Below are 21,294 nucleotides of genomic sequence, written 5' to 3'. Positions count from 1 at the left end.
AGAGAGGGACTGCTGCTGCAGTGAATGACCTCATACTTCAGTGGACCTCTGAGTAGGGCGAGGAGGGGGTTTGGGAGGCTGGGGGAAGGGTAGGGAAAAGGACCGGTTTCTGTGGCAGAAGAAGCAATTCCTAAACTGTAGGAGGTAGTGTTTTTTTTTTGGCAAGGGGCAGGGTTGGACTGGGGGTTCAGGATTCTGTTGCTGGGGGCTAGAGGAGCCCTGAATTCGTAAAGGGCGTCAGATTGATTGAGTGAGGGACTGAATATGAGTTAGAGGGTCAGAGTTGTTGCATGGGGAAAGGCACTTATGGTGTTGAGGCTCGGGTTGAAAGGGTCAATGTGAGTTTGATTGGGAGACGGATACTGAGTGATGGGGGTTTTGGAAGCACAACCAGGTTTCATGTAACAACCTCACTACTGGATTGCCAGAAGTGCTGCTGTACTTACTGCCTCCTCTTGAGGTGGTGGTATTAAGGCAGCTAATGCGGTGTTAACACAAAGACTCCCATTTAAATGCAGTTGACAGCAAGTGCCCGGGGTGGTGATGTCCCTCCCCCGCCCTCATCCACTCCTTCCCTACCCCCTCCTGCCACGCACGTGCCTCTTCCCATCCCCCGTACCTCTTTGATGTTCCCGATGTGAGCAGCAACCCCAACCTGCTGCTTGCAACAGAAGCAGCTCTTCCTCAGATGTCACTTCCTAGGTGCGGGTTCAAAAAGTGATGTCAGAGGAAGAGCTGACGCTGGCATGAGCAGCAGGTTGAGGTTGCTCCTGGCGCCTCAAACATTAAAGAGGTACGAGAGAAGGGAAGGGGCGCGCATATGGTAGTGGGGGGCAGAGAGGAGGATGGTTGCTGGCGCCCCCACCAAGACGGCACCCGGGGTAGACCGACCTCCCCTTACTCCGCCACTTATCTGTGCTACTGCCTTCCATACTGAAAACCCTATGTTAGTAGTTTTATGCAGCTTAGTAGAAGGACACCTACATTTACTACTTTTTGGCTGTCTTTTACTAAGGTGTGCTAAGCATTTTAGCGCACATTTAGCGCGCTCTAAATCAACATGTGCACTAACCGCTAACGTATCCATAGGATACATGCACGTGTTAGCGTTTAGCGCGTGATTAGCACGCTCTAATATTTATCGCGCGCTATAAAGCATAGCGTACCTTAGTAAAAGAGGTGGTTTGACATTCGTGTATTCCTGAGCTGAGGAATTGCCATAGCTATATAGTTCCTTTGTTGACATGTTTTAAAAACTTGTTTTATGGGAAAATAGGAAAGTTAGTGGTATGCTCCCTATTAATTTACTCTATCATGTAGAACAGATAAGAATAATTTGAAACTTGTCCCATATTTTAAAACATTGGCTTTTTCAATGCAAAAGTTGTTTTTAAACGGCTATTGCCACTTTTTTAAATTAGGAATCTTAGCACTTGTCTGCTATAGAAGCAAGCTGGACTACCCTAATTTCTAGAATAGCCTCTGTAACATGTATACGAGGGATGTATACAAATTAAAATAAAAACAAAAATTCAATTTATTTTTCCTACATTTGACTTTTTTCCTGATTTAAATATTTTTGGGACCATTTATCACATACGTGTTTATACATTTATGAGGGAATTTTATATACGGTGCCCAATGTTAGGCACCACTTCTATGCCCAGTTTTCAGCATGGAAAAGTGTCCTAATTTATGCAAGGCACCGAAATGGGCCCATCCACCTGAAAGCACACTTGCATATCTATTTGTAGAATAAGCCTAAGTGTTTCCATGTGGATCTGCAAAGGAGGGGAGGGGGAGGTGTAACGGTGAAAAGGAAATGGGTAGGTCTAAAATGCACACACAGTGCATAGTGAATAGTGAGGGTCTGTGCCCAACTGGGATTTACACCTGGTTTCAGTCAGTGTAAATCCTCACTCCCAAAGTTGAGCGTGGATCCCAGTGCTACACGCTATTCTATAAAGGGTGTCTATCCCAGAATACCCTTTATAGAATACCATTAAACACTGAGGCCCAGATTCTCTAAACTTTACGATGCTTAATGCCACTGTAGGTATGTCTGACGCCAGAAGTGGCATTAGGCACCGTAAAGCATCTACTGAGGCACGATTCACATCAAAGTTAGGCACTGGAAATGTAGGCCTGGAAAACTCTAGCCTACGTTTCTGGTATGGCATGATTCTCTAACCGGCGCCTTCGTGTGATTGACATACGATCGGTGGCCGGTTTTAAGTTGGCCACCAAACAATGGCACCGGTTAGAGAATCCATGCCTGATTTTTTTTTCATTGCCAAATTTTGAGCTCCATTTAGTAAATCTAGCCTTTAATGCATAGATATCAATTCTACATGCATTAATTCAAGGTTAATGTGTATTATATATTTTGCACATCCTTCTTCTTGGGATGCTACTACTGATCCTGAAAATTCAAAAAACTTTAAAAATTGTCTCTATCATCTTTGGCAGTTAGGAAATCTCCATATATTGAATGACAAGTTTGACCACAGTATCTATGCCTTGATAACATCACGATTAGACTACTGCAATGTTCTGTACACTGAGTTTGCATCAGCTGCAACTAATTCAGAATGATGAAGCACGACTGATAGAAGTCTACAAGTGGTGTGACCACATCACACCCTTCATGCACAAGCTACACTGACTACCAGTGCCTTCCAGGCCTAAATGTAAATATGCTTGATTTTCAATATCCTCAGACAAAATGAGCCATACAAAATAAATCATACATTGTGATACCTGTCAGTGAGCCTTCTGAGGAGTAGCCCACAACGCTCTGGATTTTACTCCCATTGGGGCTACGTCTAAATCCAGACAACCTCTACTTCAGGAAACAGGTGAAAACTTGGTTCTTCATCCAAACCTTTAATGCATAGGATGATTCACTGTATTCTGCACCAGAATTAGCTTGCCACACAAAAACTAAATCAATTCCTTGTAGCTTGTTTAACTGAATAAACAATTCCATTGAGTTTAGCCTCTCATGAGAAAATTAAAAAGTCAGAGGTAATGTTCAGTTGTGGATTAGAAATTGGTTGTCAGATAGAAAACAGAGGGTTAAATAGCTATTTTTCTCAAAGCAGGAGGGTAAATACCGGGACAGGTGTTATTTAACTTATTTATAAATGATCTGGAAATTGGAATGATGAGTGAGGTGATTAAATTTGCAGATGAAACTAAACTGTTCAAGGTTGTTAAAACGCAGGCAGATTGTGAAAAATTGTAGGCACACCTTAGAAAATGACAGATGAATTTAATGTGGACAAATACAAAGGGCTCCTTTTACGAAGCCGCGTTGGCGGTTTAACGCATGTAATAGTGTGCGCTAAACTGCCGGCTGCGCTAGCCGCTACCGCCTCCTCTTGAGCAGGCGGTAGTTTTTCGGCTAGTGCGGGCGTTAGCGCGTAATAAAAAATCACATGTGACAAAGCCGCTAACACGGCTTCCTAAAAGGAGCCCAAAGTGATGTACATTGCGAAGAATAACTCAAATCATGGTTACCAGATGTTAGGGTTCACCTTGGAGGTCAGCGCCCAAGAAAAAGATCTGGATATTATTGTAGACAATATGCTGAAACCTTCTGCCCAATGTACAGCGGCAGGCAAAAAAGCAAACAATATGGTAAGAATTATTTTAAAAGGGATGGTTAACAAGACTAAGAATGCTATAATGCCTCTGTATAGTTCCATGGTGTGACTTCACCTTGAGTATTATATTCAATTCTGGTCGCCTTATCTCAAAAAAAGATATAACGAAACTAGAAAAGATTCAAAGAAGAGCAACTAAGATGATAAAGGGAATGGAACTCCTCTCATTTGAGGAAAGACTAAAGAGGTTAGGGCTCTTCAACCTGGAAAAGAGACAACTGAGGGGAGATATGATGGAAGTGCACAAAATCCTAAGTGGTGTAGAACGGGTACAAGTAGATCAGTTTTTTACTCCATCACAAATTACAAAGACTAGGGGGCACTCAATGAAGTTAATGGGAAATACTTTTAAAACCAATAGGAGGAAATATTGTTTTCACACAGTGAATAGTTAAGCTCTGGAACGCGTTGCCAGAGGTTGTGGTAAAAGTGGTTAATGTAGCTGGTTTTAAGAAAGGTTTGGACAATTTCCTGGAGGAAAGTCCATACTCTTTTATTGAGAGAGACATGGGGGAAGCCACTGCTTTCCCTGGATTGGTAGCACGGAATGTTATTTGGATTTTTACTAGTGACCTGGATTGGCCACTGTGAAGATGAGCCACTGGGCTAGATGGACCATTGGTCGGACCCAGTAAAGCTATTCTTATGTTCTTATCTGTTTATCCTAATGCACTCTGTACCACTCATCTTGTCTCCATCCAGTATCTGCATTTGACCCCTCTTACTATAGGATAGGTTATATTATAGAAAAGTATTAGTATCATATCTATGTTATTTGAATGCTCTGATTTGTGCTTATTAGATGCTTCAAAAATATTATGTCTCCCTTTTAATATGTATTATATCTCTCTCATTTGAATTTCAGTGCTGTTAATAAGTATATTTTTGAAACTGTTTCGTGGTTGTCCTATTATTAACTTTCAGTTTACTGATTTTAACTTTACCTCATTCATTTTGTTTATGTTTATTTGGTCTTTTTACTACTGTTATGCTGTTAACAAAATTGTAAGTTTTATGTTGAATTATACCTGCTGTACACCACCTTGGGTGAATCTCTTCATATAGGCAGTTAATAAATCCCAATGGATTAATTTAATATACACTAAGGGGTCCTTTTATTAAGGTGTGGTAACCAATTTAGTGCCCACTATAGATTAGCACGTGCTAAATGCTAAGGTGCCCAAGGATATAATGGATGACTTAGCATTTAGCGTGTGCTAAATCGGTTAGTGCACCTTAATAAAAGGACCCCTAAGAAATATATATCCAAAAAATGCATACCATATCTCTTATTCCGTTTTCATGGTTACATAGTAATTTTGGATCCTTTTTATTAAAGCTTAGCACACACTAACTACTTAGAAGCCCATAGATATAAAATGGGTTTCTTGGCATTTAAAACACAATACATTTTAGTAACAGGGCCCCTAAGTAAATGATGGCAAAGACTAGCATGGCCCAATGGCATGGGGACAAATTTGTCCCCATCCTTACAGGATCTCAAGATCCCTGTCCTGTCCCTGAGAGTTCTGTCCCATTCCTGTTAGTTCTGTCCTAACCACACAAGCCTTGAACACATATGAATTTTTGTAGATCACTTCTCATGCATTCCACTCCCTCTGAGTATCTACTCTGCTGCTAATCTTTGTGTCATCCACAAAAAAAACATATTTTTCTTCTGCAGTACTGTTCACAAATATATTGAATAGAGTCAGTCCCAGGTTGTGATTAGGTGGCCAATCTACCATTGAGAGTGCACTTGGACAAAAAATTATGCATGTGGTGAAACTGAGCATACCTGTTAATTTCCTTTCCTTTGTACTACCGTAACTGCATCAACCCCCCTTAATATCTCAACCACCCACTGGTAAATTTCCAACCAGTTTTAGCAATCACCTAAATGGTCTGGAACTGATTTCATATGTAATAGGCACAAGAAAATATGAGCAATGTGATCATATAGAATTTGTATATTATTTTAGTATCCATTTATTTTTATTGTTATGGTTTCTTTAAATTTTGATTTATAGCACATTATATTACACTGCTGCCAGGTGGATGCAAAATGGATTAATCTCACCAATTAGGCACACAGAGTGATGCCTGACATTCTGAATTACTAGAAAATATATTGTCTCTAACATTCCTACTTCGTTGGACTGCAGATTTTATTTCTTTAAAGTTCTTATATCCCACACTGTCTCCACATCTAGGCAGCTAACAAAACACACACATACTAAAACATTAAAAAATAACATCAAGCATGTTGTCTTACCTTTTATCTCGGTGGCTGCTGTACCATTCGACCATGCTGTCCACTTGCTTTTATGTTTCCCAATTTCTTGCACTTTGCATATATAATGTCCTTGATCTGTTTGACGAAGATTAAGGACTAACAGTTTATATCTAGCTCCCACTCTCTCTTCATAGAGGTGAACCCTTTCCTTGTTGCGGCTATAGTTCCCATAGTATTGAACCCCTCCAAATTTGTTCATTTTTATCATTAAGTGTTCCTGCCCCGGTGACAAGGAAAGAGCCCAACGAACAGCCAACAAGTTTTCAGTTCTTTTCTTCTGAGAGACATGGCAAAAAAGGGTGGCATTTGCACCCTCCATGTATCGAACAGCTGGTCCAGGAGAAACTGTTACATTTAGGCCCTCACAAACATCTGTAAAGAAGAGAATAAAAATGATTTATTTCTTTACATTACAGGCAATATTTCATTATGAGGATTAAAGTGAACATAAGAGTTGCAATAGTGGGACAGACCAAAGGTCCATCAAGTTTTCAACTGTGGCCAACTCAGATCACAAGTACCTAGCAAGATCCCAAGCAGTAAAACAGATTTCATGCTGGTTATCATAGGAATAAGCAATGGATTTCTCCAAGTCCATCTTAATAATGGCTTATGGACTTCCATTTTAGGAAATCATTCAAACCTTTTTAAAATCTTGCTAAGCTAACTGCTTTCACCACATTCACCGGCAACGAATTCTAGAGTTTTAATTACATTTTGAATGAAAACATATTTTCTCTGATTTGTTTTAATTCTACTACTAGGCCCCCTAGGCCTAGTATTTTTGAAAAGTGTAAACAAGCAATTCACATCTACCCCATTCTACTCCACTCTGTATTGTATAGATCTTTATCATATCTCTCCTGAACTGTTTCTTTCCCAGGCTGAAGAGCCCAAGTCTCTTTAGCCTTTCCTAACATGTGACAGGCAAACAAGTAGAAGGTAATTCTATAAATGTGACTTCTTGGAGCCTATTCTATAATGAAAAATAGGCACATGCACTTCTTTATAGAATATCAGCATTACATCCCCAAAACACACATATATTCAAGGCATGATCACTTTCATCAACAAAACAGAGAACAAGGACAGATTGTAGGATTCTGTAATCTATGCACATACATATGGAGCTGCCTATCTTCTGTCCAAACTCCACTCATGTGAATGCTCACAAGCAAACTATGAACCATCATATTTAGGCAGTGAGAAGAAACCCAAAAGATTAAAGAGGTACCCCTAAGTAAAAAAACAAGAACAAACCAAAAGTAGGGGTCTGATAAAATGTTTTCCAACCAACAAAAGAAATTTATCCAATCAAAATGTATTGACTTTTTGACACCACACGGTGCCATGTTTTGATGTCACAGTTTCTTATATGGTTTATGGTTTATTTAATATACTGCCCTTCCTTAGGCAATAACAGGACAGTTCACAAATTACAATTCTTTTTCTAGATCAGTGTTTTTCAACCGCTGTTCCGCGGCACACTAGTGTGCCGCGAGATGTTGCCTGGTGTGCCGTACGGTCAGGGCCGCCATCAGGGCAGTACCACCAGTCTAGGGAGAGGGGCGGTCCGCCCTACGTGGACAGGAGAGAGCTGGACGGGGGACCCGCGGAGTTCAATACATCTCGAGCCGCGAGGCTCGTCTTCTGTTCCAGCCTGCCCTGCAGCTAACATATAGCCGATCGCAAGCGTTCCCCGATGTCAGCGCTGACGTCGGAGGGAGGGCTTAAGCAAAGCCTGCCCTCCGACGTCAGCGCTGACGTCGGAGAATACTTCCGTTCGGCTATTTGTGTGCGGCAGGGCAGACAGGAAGCAGAAGACAAGCCTCGCGGCTTGAGCTTCGTTTTGCTGAGAAAGTTGCAAAGATGGGCTGGTAGGCAAACACGGAACACAAAAGGGGGGAGGGAGTGCGTTTTGGACACAGAAGAAATGGACTTGGGAGAGAGGAAGGGAGGGAAAGAGATGCTGAGGTGGGGGAGGGAATGGGTTTTTGGACACAGAAGGCATGGACTTGGGAGAGAGGAAGGGAAGGGAGGGAAAGAGATGCTGAGGTGGGGGAGGGAATGGGTTTTTGGACACAGAAGGCATGGACTTTGGAGAGAGGAAGGGAGGGAAAGAGATGGTTGTGTACACGGGGAATAGAAGAAAGGAGAATTTCTGGTCATAGGGAGGGAGTGAGGTACAGATAGTGGCATACCAGGGTGGGGGGGGCGGTCTGCCCCACCCCGGGTTTACGTCCCAAGGGGGTGCACAGCTGGCCACCCTCCAGTGTTGTCCCTAGGCCGGCAAACTGCGGCTCTTTAGCCACTTGAGTGCCACCGCCGCCAACGGTGTTGTTGGCGGTGGCAGCATTATAAAATACTTTCTTTGTGTTTATTTGATTCCTATTCAAGAGAATTACTTTATATATAGTCAATATAGGCACAGAGTTAAATTTTTTAACATTTTCTAATGGTGGTGTGCCTCGTGATTTTTTTCATGAAACAAGTGTGCCTTTGCCCAAAAAAGGTTGAAAAACACTGTTCTAGATCATTTAACATTCTTGATTCTGATTTTAATGACATGGAACATGTTAGAGATATTTGTTGTAATGCTTGATTTTTATCGAATTGTGACTGTGTTACTTTGAAAGGTTTATATGCTTATTCAACATTTAACAAAAATTATGCTTAAAAAAAGTGGAAATCTTGATAAAATTCCAAATAAGAAAAACAGTTTAATGACTGGCAAACTGTTTTTCTTATTTGGAATTTTATCAAGATTTTGTGTTTAAATAGAGTTGAATTTCCACCAAAACACAGCACCGTGATGGAATAAATTTCTTCTGTTGGTTGGAAAACATTGTGTTAGACCCCTACTTTTGGTTTGTTCCATCACATTTAGGCGCTATTTTACAGCATTGCCTTGAGATTTGGAGACTATTCTACGCATCTACCACCCTTTCTGTAAAAAAAAGTATTTCCTTAGATTACTCCTGAGCCTATCACCTCTTAACTTCATCCTATCACTCTGGAGTTTCCTTCCAATTGAAAGAGACTTGCCTTATAATTATAACTACACCTTACAATTGGACCATTCTTTTTAATATTTAGGTTTCATCTACAACAGTTGCTGTTTGCCACTCTCCCAGAAGTTGCTGTCCCAGGTGACCACTAATTCTGCCTAGTGGTTGAGCTGACCCGAATGTATTGCCATAGTGAGACATGACTGGATAAGACAGAAAATAAGGGCAACAAGATTATGTTGTGACACAAAAGACATTAATCTTTAAAAAAAAAATTCAGTTCTTATATTTAGACATGGTGTTTTTTTTGCTACAGCACATTGAACAGTTACCATATGTATAATCATGCAAACCCTTAATGCATTAACACAGTAACCATTACTGAATTGGTATGACACCACACACTAATTCATGTGCTAACTGAATGGCCTTTTATGGGGATTGGAAATGATCTGATTAGGGGTAAGGAATCGGCATGGACTCTTACATTTAGCATGGATGGACTTACTATCAATACTCAGGGGCAAATGTTGTATAGGACACCAGTTTCTGCAGCCGCCTAAGAAGCGGCCGAGAATCTCACACCAGCGTTCTGTACAGAATCGAGTCTGCCCTAAGGGATAGATGCTCAACCCCGCCTAACTGGCCCGATTCTCTAACTGGCGACCATGTCACATGCGCTGCTTAGAGAATCCACATGATCCCTTCCCATCAGCTGATCGCAGCAAGGGAATCCCCCTGCCACAATCAGCTGAGCAACTGTGGCAGGGAACAGCCGAAATCCCTCCCCTTCGTGAACTCAGCCAGCAGGAAAGATACCAAATTCCTCCCACCGCCACCCCCAAACCCCCACCTGACACTGTCCGTGGCAGGAGGGATGGCCAATAAATATTGGAACTGTGACGTGTTTTGTGGACAGTTGTTTTGGGTTTTTTTTTTTACTTTTCCTCTGATGCCATTATTGCGTGGCCCTCCAGGAAGCGCTGGGCCTTGCACCTGTGGCGGGAGCTGGATCGCTGGTGCGCTAGACAGATCCCAACTCTGTCACAAGATGTACATCCAAATCTTCTCACATGCAACCCATAAGGGGACATGGTTATGGGATGGGCAGGGGTGGGGCAGGGCATTCCAATGAATTACTCACAATGTTATAGAATTGGGGAAGGGGGGCTGCACGCCCAAGTTGTGCACCTGGAATTACACCAGGTTTCATCTGGTGTAAGTCCTTGTTGCCAAAGTTGGGCAACGGAATATGTGCTACATGCTGTTCTAAAAATAGTCCTCAGCCTGAAGCTTCCTTTATAGAATAGCATTGAGCATGCATTTTTCCCAGTGCCTATTTTTTGGCGCCATTCACTGAATCTAGCCTTTAATATGCAATTTGCCACATGGTAACTGCTAGAATGCAACCATGTGAACATATTTTGTCTTATTATAAGTTACCATGTGGTAAACTATGTGTTAAATGCTTTTGGTGTTAGGACCAAATATGGATACTCCAAAGGTCTGCCCGAGAACCTTAGAAAGAAACCAACCAAGAGGCAGATGGATCACACGGTTCAAAGAGTGGCAACTTAATGACCAAACCAGCTGTGCACACACATGGTATCCAGCGGTCCCTCATTGTGGGCAGCCGTTTCTGTGACAACTGTTTAAGAACACCTTCAGTTAAGTCGGCTTTTTGATTTTGGGAGTTGTTTGGGGGAGGTTCTCTGAGTGGCTCCTTTTTTGACCTCATCTGGGTTCACTGGTCTAGTGATTTATTTTTTCACTATTAATTTTGAATTATTGCACACAAGGAGGTACCCTATGATGGTGTGGGGGCAGGGACTTGTTGGTCTCTATCTCATGTTGTAAAGCGCTGGAGAATTTCTCCCCTCGCTGCTCTGTCACACTGAGGGTACCCCAACACTAAACTCTATTATATCTTAAATTATTCACACTCTTTAGCGTGTGTGCATAGCTGGTTTGGTCATTAAGTTGCCACTCTTTGAACTGTGTGATCCATCTGCCTCTTGGTTGGTTTCTTTTGTGTTAGGAGGCATGGCACGAATGGAGAATGGGTGTGGAAGTGCTAACCAGCTAGGTCGCTACACTTATCATGTGCCAACTAGCTAGTACGCAGGAGTATCTACTGCCTCTTAAATAGGAGATGCACAGTGGAGAATGACACGGGGACAAATTTGTCCCCATCTCCGTAGGATCTATCTTTAAAAAAAACTTGGAAAAAAAATCCCCATCCTGTCCCCGTGAGTTCTGTCCCCGCCCCTGCCCCATCCCTCCAAGCTCTGTCCTCATCTGCATAAGCCTCAAACCCTTATGATTTTAAAGTGTCCGAGGCTTTTGCAGATGAGGACAGAGCTTGCACGGATGGGGGCAGGGACAGGGATGGGGATGTTGATAGATTCCTTGGGGACAGGGACAAATTTGTCTCTGTGTCATTCTCTGATGCACAGTGCTCTGATGTGAACTGCAGCTAGGTACCACATGCTAATTTATACTTTCATGTGGGACTTGAACACGAAAATACTGGTTTTGCCCCCACTAGTTGCCATGTAAAACTTACATTACTACATGCTACAGTTCTATGTTAAACTGTGGTAACTACAAATTTTACTGCAGTTTATTCAAAAAAATTATATTACATTTTTCAAAAGGGTCAATGAAGGAACCTAGCGCTCAAAGAGGCCTTTCTACTAAAGTGCAGTAAAATCTGGGTTTATCGCATTCTATTGTGGATCTTTCCTGTGCCCTAAGCCTTTGTAGGGCATTTGTTTTATTTATTTATTATTTTTGTAAGGCGTGCGCTAATGCTCTGATTAGTGCGTGCTACCTGCAATAAAATGAACGTGGCGGCACTTACTGCCCTCTAGTTAGGCAGCATTAAGGCTAGGATTCTCTAACCGGCGCCCCTGTCAGCGGGCACCTTATAAACGGTCACCAATCGCGTGTCAATCGTGCGACAGCTTTGAATTTGATCCTTAAGTTGTTTTTCAAGTGACGTTTTCCTCTTAACTTAGGCACTAGTAGGATGCCTCCCAGTGCCTAAGTTAGGGCACCGTTTAGAGAATCGCTCCTCTGGCAAAGATAGGTGCCAGAAATATAGGCTTATATTTCCAGCACCTACTGCATCTTTGGCGTGAAACACACTTATGTAGGGACTTTACGGTGCCTAATGACACGTACGGTGTCAGCCACACCTACGTATAGTATAGGGAAAGTGTTCAGCGGAGACCTTCATAGACTGGGGAAGGAATCCAATGCAAACTTCACCAGGGAAAAAAAGGAAAGTTGAGAGAGTATGAAGCTTTCTGAGAGTGGGTGGAGGAGGGGAGAAAGTGTACAGAAAAAGTTCATAACATATTTGGAGTAAAGCCAGAGACTGATCAGGGGAAGACTCGGTGGGGGTTGGATGGTTCTGTGTGTGTGTGTATGTGTGAGTGAGAGAGAGAGAGAGAGAAAAAAATATATATTAAAGTAGGGCAGCTGAATTAAAAATAGAGAACAAAATATTTCATACAACTGACTCCATTCTCTCATTGTTCAATTGCAACCAGCAATGTTCATTTAGCAAAAGTAACCCCCCACCCCACCCCAACCACCACCAAGAAACAAAAAATAAAAAATAAAAAACAGGAGTGTTTAATCAGTCCCAAGTAATTTTGACAAAAATAATGTTGCTTAAAAATAATATTAGACATACTTTCCCAACTGTTTATTATGGTATATGTATGAGGATTTTTCACAAATGTGATACAAAACAGATGGGGCGTGCAGAGCACTTATTCCAAACATGAGTTACAAAACAATCAGATAAAACATTGGCAGAGGAGAAAAGTAAACTGCATGACAAAAAAAAAAAAAAAGGATGCAAAGTTGATGGGGCTGGAGTAAATGAGAAATTCTAAAAGTATTTTATTACTAAATGGTGAGCTGGTGACTGTGTGGGATGGGTGAGGCAGAGTTTATTATGCTTTTTCATTGCCTCCCAAACTCTGCATCTCCTGCTTCCTTCCTTGTGTAAAGTTACAGCTACTTTCACAAAGTGCTAGAGAACGAGAAAAACACTTTTACCTCTCCACAAGTGTACAAGGAAGTCTGAAGGCCATGTTCTCTAGCAACCTCTCTCCATATTCTCTCCACTGGTATTAAAGGCCAAAGGTTTAACACCCCCAACTTCCCCACACCAGGAATCAACCAATCTCCCTTAGAGACAAGACAGTCTGAAAGATAAGTGCCATCTCCTTGAAAATATAAGATACAAACAAAAGCATTGTTGGTCCAATATAAAGGTTATGTGATATTATATTGTTTTAATCTTAAGACAACAGGGAATAATTGTATCTGCTGCACTGGTCCCTTTTCTTTCCTTATGACCCTGAAGAAAAGAGATGTTGCGACTCCCCATCTGTCCTTACCTGCAATGAGAGCTTCACTCAGGAGTGCTAAAGTCACCCAAAAGATGTGCATCATCCAGCTCCATATACAGCTCTCCAGGGAAGGACTGAGCGCTAGCCTGCCGCAGAATCACTGAAGACTCAAGTTACACAACTTGTCACAAAACTCGGGACAGGGAATGCCCCAGCTCCGATCAAGAAGAACCAGAGAGAGAGAAACATTCACCCTTGGAGCTGCCTAGAGTGTCATTTCCTGAGCAGAGCTGCAAAGGAATGCCTGCAAATGGATGACTTATTCTTTTGAGTTTGCAAATTGAGCTATTTTCTTTCTCCAGTTTTTCCACTCTTTTGACTCTCAGTTTTCCATGCGCTGGAGAAGGATGCTGCTGCTGCTGCTCTTCGCTCGACACAAAGCTCCTTTATTCTCTGTGAATTGAGAGGCAGAGGCCCTCTTCCCCTTGTCAGCAGAGCAGTTGGTTTGGGACATGTTGCTTCTCTTCTTTTCACATAACACACACACACACTCACTCACTCACACACTGGATAGAAGTCTCCTCCTCCCGTGCCTGGATCTGTTCAGTCTGCAGTGGCTGTTTCCTGATGTCATGCAGCTCTGCCTGTCATTCTCTCTGTCTCCCTTTCTCTGCCACATGTAAAGCATGCCTGACCCCCTTTTTGACCTCCCCCAAGATGCCAGGGTAGCCTGAGTGAAGCACTGTGGCTGCTGTACTAGACTACTAAAGTGCACAGATATAAAAGTTAACAAATAAAATGAATTGAACAAAACACATAAGCTGATACCTTTTCATTCAGCTACCCTTAATACAGCATAGACCTTGAAATCACTGACACTCTTATCTCTCAAAATTCCACAATGTGACTCCTGTGTTCATCATTTAAATACAGAGGAAGAAAAACTATGCTTGCATCTCTGACCAGCTTTTGAAAATTATACTCCTCACCCACAGATTAAAGAGCACACCTGGGAACCTCTGAATTTAGTTGCCTCTGAAATCTGCACTTGCGGGAAGGAAATACCTTTTTTTTAGGACATGAGATCTGAGGGCTTGAATATGGTTTTGTACTGCACGTGTTTGCCTCATGTTACTTACAGCTCACTGGAATGGAATGGAAAAGGATCATTTAAATTAATCAAGGCAAGAGACTGTGGGTAAAAGTAATTAGTAAATTAAATAGGTTTAATTGCATTTAAAAGTGCAATGCAATGAAACACAATGTAGCACTCACACACAAACACCAACAGTATATGTGTTGTCTATGGAAAACATGTACATTAATGTATCTTGGGAGCAATTTCTCCAAGTTGGATAGTCTCAGGGGACAATTTCTATAAATAGGTTAGTTTTGCACATGTATATGAAGTATGATCTAAGTCTCTCAAATTTACTACTAACACTCTCCACAGTACTTGTGGGAATGTGTTTGCTTGTTTCATATTAAAGTTCAGGTATAATTTATAACTTGACATACTAATCAGTATAAAACATCTCTTTTATGTTGAACTGTACTTGCTGTGCACAGCCTTAGGTGAATCTTTTCATAGGGGCAGTTAATAAATCCAAATAAATAAAAGTCAAGGGTGGGGAATGAAGGCCGAAATCCAGTCAGGTTTTCAAGATTTCCCCGATAAATATGCATGAGATCTATTTGCATACAAAGGAGACAGTGCTTGCAAATAGATCTCATGCATATTCATTGGGGAAATTCTGAAAACCCGACCAGATTGCGGTTACAAAAAATACTCAAATCTGGGGGATAGAGATGGACTACAACATATAAAGACAGGGTAGAACAAACAGCAAATATCAGGGAAGTCACACTAGGAGAAAATTACATCATTAATTCATAAAGGAAAGACTAAGTCGGAAGAACACAGGGGTACAGAGCTGCATAAGCTAGCTGCAGGTTCAGCCAGGGTCAGTTGAAGGGAAGGCCTGAATAAAGAAAAAAGTCTTGAGGGTACCCTTAAATTTTTGAAAGGAGGGCTCAGCTCTGATAACCAAGAGAAGCTCATTCCAAAGCTTAGGGACTATGACACTGAAACAAGTGATTCTGATGTAGACCAGCCAGATGTGATAGTGGGAAGGTATAATGAGGCCAACAGAGGCAGCACTGTTGAGGGAGTGGCATCTTGCTGCCTGCCAGCCTACCTGCTAGTCGGATCTCATGCTCCCTTCCCAGCATCTAATGCTTTCATCCTTCTCCCCCCTAATTGGCATTTTTCCCATTCCACCCCCATCTACCTTCAATTTGTCATAAAAATTACTGGGCAGAGGTAGCAATTCACTGAGCTACCCTGCTACTGGTCCTGGTGTCTTCTTTCCACTGTTGCCCGCCCCAGCAGAAACAGGAAGTTGTCAGAGAGGACAGGCTGTAGAAGAGAGAAGATGCCAGGAACGGCAACAGGGTAGCTCTGTGAATCGCTACCACCACCTGGCAACTTTAACGACAAATTGTAGGTAGATGGGGGGGGAGGGGGTGGAATGGGAAAAAATGCCGATTGAGGGGAGAAAGGTGAAAGTGGAAAGCCTAATTGTTGGGGCAGCCCTTTTCTTACCCCCCCATTTTGGATGCTCAGGGGGAGGGACACCAGCTCATCCCTCGCCTCAGGCAGCAGATTACCTTGAGCTGCTCCTGATGAGATGAATGGAAGTAGCAACAACAGAAGAATAGAATATTTGATCCGGCTGAAGAGATCTTTATTAGACTTCTAAGTGCAATTCCAGATCTTCACAATGTATAAAACAAAAATATTTAAGAATATAATATACAATCAAAATGTGCAAACTGGCAAATTGCCACACAATGTTTTAACACGTTGTGTGGAAATCTTTTTTTTTCACACACTAATCCTCAAGTTCTGTATATGGTGCGCGCAAATCAGTGTATATTACTGATTTGCGTGTACAACTTAAGTGTTTAACAGGCCTAATTGGCACTAATAATTGGCAATTACAACCTAATTGATGCTAATTAGAATTGCATGCACCACTCAGTAGGTGCATTCTATAAAGTGCTGCGTGTCAGTTCTAATGTGTGATTCTGGCAAGGGGTTGTGGTCCTAGGAGGGGCATGGGTGGATCATGGGTGTTCCTATAAGTTAGGTGCACTATTTTAGAATATACCCAATGATCATACAAGTTAGGTGCAGGTATTTAAGTCTGGTTCCCCTGGCCTAAATGGGTGTGCCTATAAGTTATGATGTGCTTATAAGTTATGATGTCCCAATAAGATGGTTATTTCAATAGTACTCTAACTTGGAATTGCATATAGCTCATAAATACCTCTTATTCCAAGTGATAAATATCTGTTGTGATATATGATTCAACCACTCTTAATAGCTATAAATTTCATAACTTTACTGAAGCTTCGGACCTCAGAAACACCACTCATCGATCAAATGTTTATCATAGCGATAAGCTTGACGAGTTGTCTCCTCAATGGCTCACTTTTTTTTATCCTATTCAGATTTCAAAATTTAAAGTGCAGTTTTTAAAGTGCAATAGTTTCAAAGTGCTTAAAAAGTGCCTTAAAGTGCTACTAGTCAAATGCTTTTACATATGTACTAAAGGTTTATGACTTATCTCAGTTTTTATGATCGAGGAAACTCAAATCCAACATGTTTTGCATATTCAACGCTTTATCAAGGATCGTTTCCCTAGAGAAGTAAAACACATATTAGATTAAATATTAAAATATATATATATATATATGTTAAAAATTATTTTATTATCCTAGCACTTACCACAATCACTCTGTTATGATATGCATAATTTTTATAGAATTGTGCTAAATTTATTAATTTAGTTGGTTTTAGAGCCCATCCACCCCAGGAATCCAGAATGGCTTACACAGAGTCTTCAGGATCAGTGATACATATGCTACAGAATCAATAACATACTACAGGATCAGACACACAAAAGCTACAGGATCTTTCAGAGAACATGAGAACATAAGAATTTGCCTCCGCTGGGTCAGACCAGAGGTCCATCGCGCCCAGCAGCCCGCTCCCGCGGCAGCCCATCAGGTCCATGACCTGTAAGGTGATCCTTGTTTAAATCATTTAAGCCCCCCTGTCCTTCTATCTATGCTCTATCAGAGTCTATCTCTACCTCTATCTGTTTCCCTCAATTCCCTTATCTTTCAGGAACTTATCCAATTCTTCCTTGAAACCCAGTAGTGTACTCTGTCCTATCACAACCTCCGGAAGAACATTCCAGGTGTCCACCACCCTCTGAGTGAAAAAGAATTTCCTAGCATTGGTTCTAAACCAATGCTGAGACATTTTCTTGCAAATCTATCTCACTGTGATATTTAGGGAATCCTGCTTTCAGTCAGCACACTGAGCTTCTCTTATTAATCTCAGCATGAGGCAGAGAGGCCAAGTCTTCTGGATGTCAGTGTGCCACAATAGTCAAAAAAGAACAATGACCCCCGATTCACTAAACTCACCAATCTGGATCGTTGTTGGGCAATTCGTGATCAAATTTTGCCGAGCGACTGATTCACAACTGATTCTGCTCAGACGCATGCCCTACAGCGATCGAAACACAGATTATCCTTGTTGGCAGTGGCGTACCTAAGGGGGGGGGCAGGGAGGGGGAGGTCCACCCCTGGTGCACGGCTTGGGGGGGAAGGGGTGCACGGCCAGCCTTGGAGAGGGTGAACAATCTGTCCTTATCTACTAAGTATATCCCCTTCAGTACCTTGAATGTTTGGAGGGAGAAGAGGCCCAGTTTCTCTAATCTTTCTCTGTACGGCAGCTCCTCCAACCCCTTAACCATCTTAGTCACTCTTCTCAATCTCTTTTTGTTGAATTTCAGCAATGAAATCACAGACTTCCTGATGATAAGAGTGAATGAAAGATTTTCTTTTGATATTTTTTTTTAAAGTACATTTTTAGGTAATTTAATTCTGTATGCTTATGAAAGATATATGAATAGACAGTAGCTAGAGTCGAAGCTTAACAACTGGCACTATTTCTCACCAATTTCAAGCTTGTGCTAATTCAGTATTCTTATGTGTGTCCTAGAAAACTGTGCAAGAAACACCTTTGTCAATACGAATTACCGACCAAATACCTTAAAGTAAAATTAAACATGGAGCATCACTGACAAGTCTACAAATTGCTTAAGCATTAAGACTTCATTACAAAGAACCAATTGTCAGTGATTTAATGGGAACAACAAGAGTTCTCCTTGAATAGAGAAAATAGGATTTTAGGATATATTTTAGGGATGCACAGAAAAATAGAGAATATTCCAGGGAAAAAAAATGGTGACCCGTTATATATGCTATACAAGTACGCAAAATAGAAGAAAAACATTTTTGTGGTACTTCCCTTTAATTTTCTTACCCTAGACTGTGCAATTACACTTGTGGTTGGAAACTGCAAGGTTTCTGTATTTCCCAAGAAACAGCTGACCTTGCATTTCCATCTCTGTGAAAGACGAGTCCAGCTTCTCAGCTGTTTCATGCTGTCATTTTGTTTCCCAGATTTACTTTCTGCATGTGGAATGTTCAGAGTTAATTTTAGCCCCTAAAAACTACTAATATTTCTATTTTCCATGCATCTATTATTTGGGATATTGCAAAAAAAACAAAAAAAAATACATGCTGAATGCTATTCTGCAGCTTGGTGGATCCAAATAATCCACCTGATATTAAAAGCCTGAGCTATGAAATATATCAGAAAATAACAGTATTCAAAGGAGTTGAACCAGGCAGGAGAGTCTCCTACCTGGTTAAACCCTGCTGAGCTGGCTGGCCATGGACATTCAGTGGCACTTAACCAGGTGGTGCAGCTGAGAATGAGGGGCTGCTGAAAAGTTCTCAGCCCAACCAAGAAGAGAATGATGTGAAGCCATGAAACCTACAAGTTATTCCATACTTTTTTTTTTTTTACACTTTTTGCTTCAATGATATGAGAAGAAATGAAAAATGTCAAGAAAAATGTGGAATAACTTGTAAATTTCATGGCTCCACATCATTCTCTTCTTGGTTGGGCTGAGAACTTTTCAGCGGCGCCCTAGAATTGGAGTTAACTGGCAATTCCCTAACTGGCTATATTAAGGACATTCTAAGGTGGAGTTTGGATGGAGCTACAGCTTAGCCAGTTAATGGTGATGTTTAGTCTACTAACCAGCTAAGTATGTGGATAAAGTTAGGACAGCCGGAAGGCTGTCCTAACTTTATCCACTGAATTAACTGGGCATCAATCAGAATACCAGTCAATTGCAATATGCATATTGTGGAATGCTCAATGCATCTGCTGATTACTTAGGGCAGTGTCTCTCCAACTTTTTTAGCTCCAGCACACTAAACGGAGCAAATGCTTTTCACAGAAAATTATAATAATAAAAGTATAAAACTGCAAAAAATAAAAATAAATAAATAAATTTGAGAGTTATTTATTTAAAGTTCTTTAAGCTATGTATGAGTAATTGTAAACGGTGACACTAAAGTAGATATAATTGCTAATCAATGTGATGGATGTGCTTGTTTTTGAGTGCAAATTAACTCAAAATGTGGTTCAATAGTCAACAAGTAAGCATACATTTCATCATCCACCATCTGCAGTCATTCTCTTTTTTTTATTTATTTTCTGTTTTTCTATTTTAAAACTGTTTTATTAATTTTCCTAAAAACTTAACAGTGCAATATACATGTTAACAACCAGAGAATAAAGCACAAAATGCACATTCATCTTATAAATATACATATACAGTATCTTTATCCCACCCATCCTTCTATTAAATAATAAATAAATCAATAATAAATAATATTATACTTTCCAAATCCTTATCTTAAATAATAAACCAATATATAACCAATTTGGGAGATTTTCCTTGAGCTCGGGGAGGATCCAATACATACCCCGATGCATTATATAGGCTTGATGGTACCTATAAAAATTTGGAAAATTTACCCCACCTCCGCAATTGATTTTTGTAGTGATACTAAAGCAATTCTCGTAGTTTTACCCAGCCAAATAAATTTAGTAAGAATACTATTTATCTTCTTATAAAAAGACTCCTTTTAAAAAATTTAATTTCTGTCAGAGCAGAAAATCCAAGTTTGCAAAGATAAGAAGAGCCAAATAAATAACAAAAAGCTGTGATTGCATTGTTGCTCAACTTAGGATTACTGCATAAAAAATAAAACTAAAATTGCTTGCCATTAGTTTTCAAGGACCAATCATGTCAAAGATTGATGCCTGTCTGGATGGTTGTATCCTTAAGCAAACTGATGCTCATAACATTGACAGACTCTAGCGTGTCATCTATTCTAGTGTATACTTATGAAAGGAATTTTTAAAAATAAAGTAAAATTCTGTATTCTCTTGTGCCATACCTGGAATCTCTTTGGGGCACACCTCTGTGCCATGGCACACAGTTTGAGAGATAGTGACTTAGGGGCTTTTTCACTAAGCTGTGGTAAAAAGGGGCCTTAGCACTTGCTTACATGCCTCATTCCCTCCAGTGGTGTAACCAGGAATTTTTGACAAGGGGACAGTGAGATCTTCCAACCATAAGCTCTCTGGCTGCCTCTCTTTGTATTTCAGGACTCATTCTGATGCTTTCTATATGTTCCAAGTGTTACTCTGGCGTCTACACTAAGGGGACAAGGGAGTGTACGCAGCAGACACACCTTGTATAAATATGACATTGATTCTTGTGGGAATGGTTGGTTTTTCTATTTCCAGTATTAATGGCCACATGCTAATTTTCCCAATAGCGTGTGACAAGGGCTCACACGCTTACTGTGCACCAATCGGTTAGCACACAGGAATGTAGCGGCACTAATCAATTAGCGCAGTACATCTCTACTTTTGCCTCTACCCTCCATCTGGTGAGAGCTCCGCTCAGCTGGTAAGTCCCTCCTATCCGCGCCCTTCTCTTTGG

General features: G+C 41.0%; 1 protein-coding gene across 3 annotated transcripts in view; it reads right to left on the bottom strand.

The window, feature by feature from the left end:
• The window catches only part of VSTM4 (V-set and transmembrane domain containing 4), a 75,829-nt gene extending 61,940 nt beyond the window's left edge, over positions 1-13,889 (bottom strand). For 2 of the 3 annotated variants that reach the window (XM_033940340.1, XM_033940342.1), the window contains exons 1-2: positions 13,391-13,889; positions 5,944-6,336 (exon numbers count right to left, since the gene is read on the bottom strand). In XM_033940340.1, the coding sequence (XP_033796231.1) occupies positions 5,944-6,336; positions 13,391-13,445 (448 nt within the window). In that variant the 5' untranslated portion in view covers positions 13,446-13,889. Of the gene's footprint in view, positions 1-5,943; positions 6,337-13,046; positions 13,176-13,390 lie in introns of those variants that run through there. The other variant, XM_033940341.1, reaches the window with a different exon arrangement.
• Positions 13,890-21,294: the final 7,405 nt, after the last annotated feature.

Source organism: Geotrypetes seraphini, chromosome 4 (assembly GCF_902459505.1).
Source record: "Geotrypetes seraphini chromosome 4, aGeoSer1.1, whole genome shotgun sequence".
Classification (NCBI taxonomy): domain Eukaryota; kingdom Metazoa; phylum Chordata; class Amphibia; order Gymnophiona; family Dermophiidae; genus Geotrypetes; species Geotrypetes seraphini.
Note: the sequence above shows the minus strand (reverse complement) of the source record. Positions and strands in the feature narration are given on the sequence as shown.